At 34.5% G+C, this 2,055-nt stretch overlaps 1 protein-coding gene across 1 annotated transcript; it reads left to right on the top strand.

Annotated features, from left to right (window-relative positions):
- The first annotated feature begins 266 nt into the window (after window positions 1-266).
- LOC110383527 (AN1-type zinc finger protein 1) lies at window positions 267-1,789 on the top strand. The gene is made up of 3 exons (XM_021344320.3): window positions 267-727; window positions 827-929; window positions 1,232-1,789. Exons 1-3 carry the CDS (start codon window positions 444-446, stop codon window positions 1,754-1,756), a joined length of 912 nt encoding a protein of 303 aa, XP_021199995.3. The 5' UTR covers window positions 267-443; the 3' UTR covers window positions 1,757-1,789.
- The last annotated feature ends 266 nt before the right edge of the window (window positions 1,790-2,055 follow it).

Genomic DNA, 2,055 nt, shown 5'->3' on the forward strand with positions numbered 1-2,055 from the left:
GTGAAAAGAAAAATGCGCGCCGATGCTCTCCGAGCCGGTCTATCTGAACGGACCCTTAGTTTTCTCGAAGCGCCGCTTTGGTATTTTTACCTTTTTTCTTAAGCTCCATGTCGCTCCACAATTAATTTCTGCACGACATCAAGACTGTCACTTTGCAAAAATAGACAAGTCATTTGACAGTTCGAAAAGTTAAATTATAATTCCAATGATTTTAAACATTTTAATCGTTACCTTTTCTCACGTACTGTAAATATAGCTGTCCTGCTCTTACATGTCTGTCATGAAAGGAACGCAATTTGTTATGAGTTTTCTTCACGATATTTCGTGACAAGTTTAATTTTGAACAATAAATAAAACATTTAAATAATTGTAAGCATGAACAGAGTGCAGTAAAAATATAATTATAACATCTTGCTTGACTTAAACGCTAAGGTTTTGAAAATATGGAGTTTCCAACCCTTGGAGAACACTGCCAGTATCCAGATTGTAACCAAACTGACTTTCTACCTCTTCAGTGCAAATGTGGCAAGGTTTTCTGCAGAGAACATTTCAACCTTCATTGTCTATCCGGCGAGTGTGAATTGGCGCCGAAACCCAAAGAAGTTAACCTCAAAAATGATGACCAGATATTCAGGTGCTCAGAAAAAGGTTGTAGGAAAGGAAACCTGCATGAGATGTTGTGTTCTAAGTGTAATAAACACTATTGTATTGAACATAGATTCCATCCGTAAGTATAAATAGTTTTGTAAATATGTTCCTCATCTTTTGATTCAGGAAACACATACCAATTGATCAATTTCTTTGTATTATGGCTTTATCTTTTCAGAACTTGTCCAGAAATAGATGATGAAACAATGGCAGCAAAGATTGAGCAGTTTGAAGCTCCCAGGAGACAGTTCAGAGAGGCCAATAAGCATTTACAAGAAAAGGTATTGCTATTCGTTCAGTTTGTACACTATTATAATGATAGAATTATTAAAAGCAAATTGCCATAAAGACTTCACTATTTTAATATCTCTCTAGATATTTTCATTTACCATATATTCAGATATTTAAAAGAGACTATGACCCTTGAGTTTGTTTCTGCGTTTCTTCTCAGGGACCAGTCAGTTAGGAAATGCCAACCTCAGCGTTCTTAAAATGATGTGTAAAAGTGATGTAATGTCCAACTTGCAAAATAAAAGATTTCATTTCATCATATAACAATAAAGTTGAAATCCTATTTTTACAGATCACAGAAAACATCCGCAAAGCTCTCCAATCATCAGCAAAAGTGAAGACAGCTTCAAAAATACACCTTATGAGGATAAAACAAAAGGCTATCGGACCCAAGACCATTCCGGCTACTGATAGAGTCTACTTCGCCATCAAAAAACCTTCGAATATGGAACCAAAACCAATAAGAATCATACAAGAAGAGGACAGTATAAAAAAGTTTGATACTGTCACTTTAGAACCGGACTTAAAAGACACGGTTCCAATTTTTATAAGTTCAAAATGGAGTTTAGGGCGAGCCATAGACAGTATTTGTGATTCTTGTAATATTAAAAATGATAATAACAAAGTTAGTGAGGTCAAGCTTAGGTTGTTTAGACAGCTCGATAGTTATTGTATCAGTCCTTTGAAGATGGATGTGGAAGTTTCCGAGCTGATGATGAATGAGGTTCTATTGGAAGGGGATAAGCTGGTAGTAGAGTATGTTGATAGTAATGTGTTTAATGAGTTGGAGGAGCATGCTCAGTTGTTTTTGAGTTGAGTTCTTATGTATGTAAATATATTTACAATATTTAACCAACGTTTTTTTTTTATTTTAGAGAATATTGCTTTTGCAGGTCATCATATATAAGTCATCATCGTCGTCCATATAGTAGGTAAACTGTAAGATTGAGAGTACTCATCTTTTTAATTAATAAGGCCAATTACCAATAAGTATTTCTGGTGATCTACATAATCTTGAAAGCTATGAGTCTTTTACATGTTACTTACCACTTGTGTGATGACAGATTTTTACTATCAGTACTTTCAGGAAAGATATTCAAATAAAAATGCCACATA

Source organism: Helicoverpa armigera, chromosome 8, assembly GCF_030705265.1.
Source record: "Helicoverpa armigera isolate CAAS_96S chromosome 8, ASM3070526v1, whole genome shotgun sequence".
In the NCBI taxonomy this organism is placed as follows: domain Eukaryota; kingdom Metazoa; phylum Arthropoda; class Insecta; order Lepidoptera; family Noctuidae; genus Helicoverpa; species Helicoverpa armigera.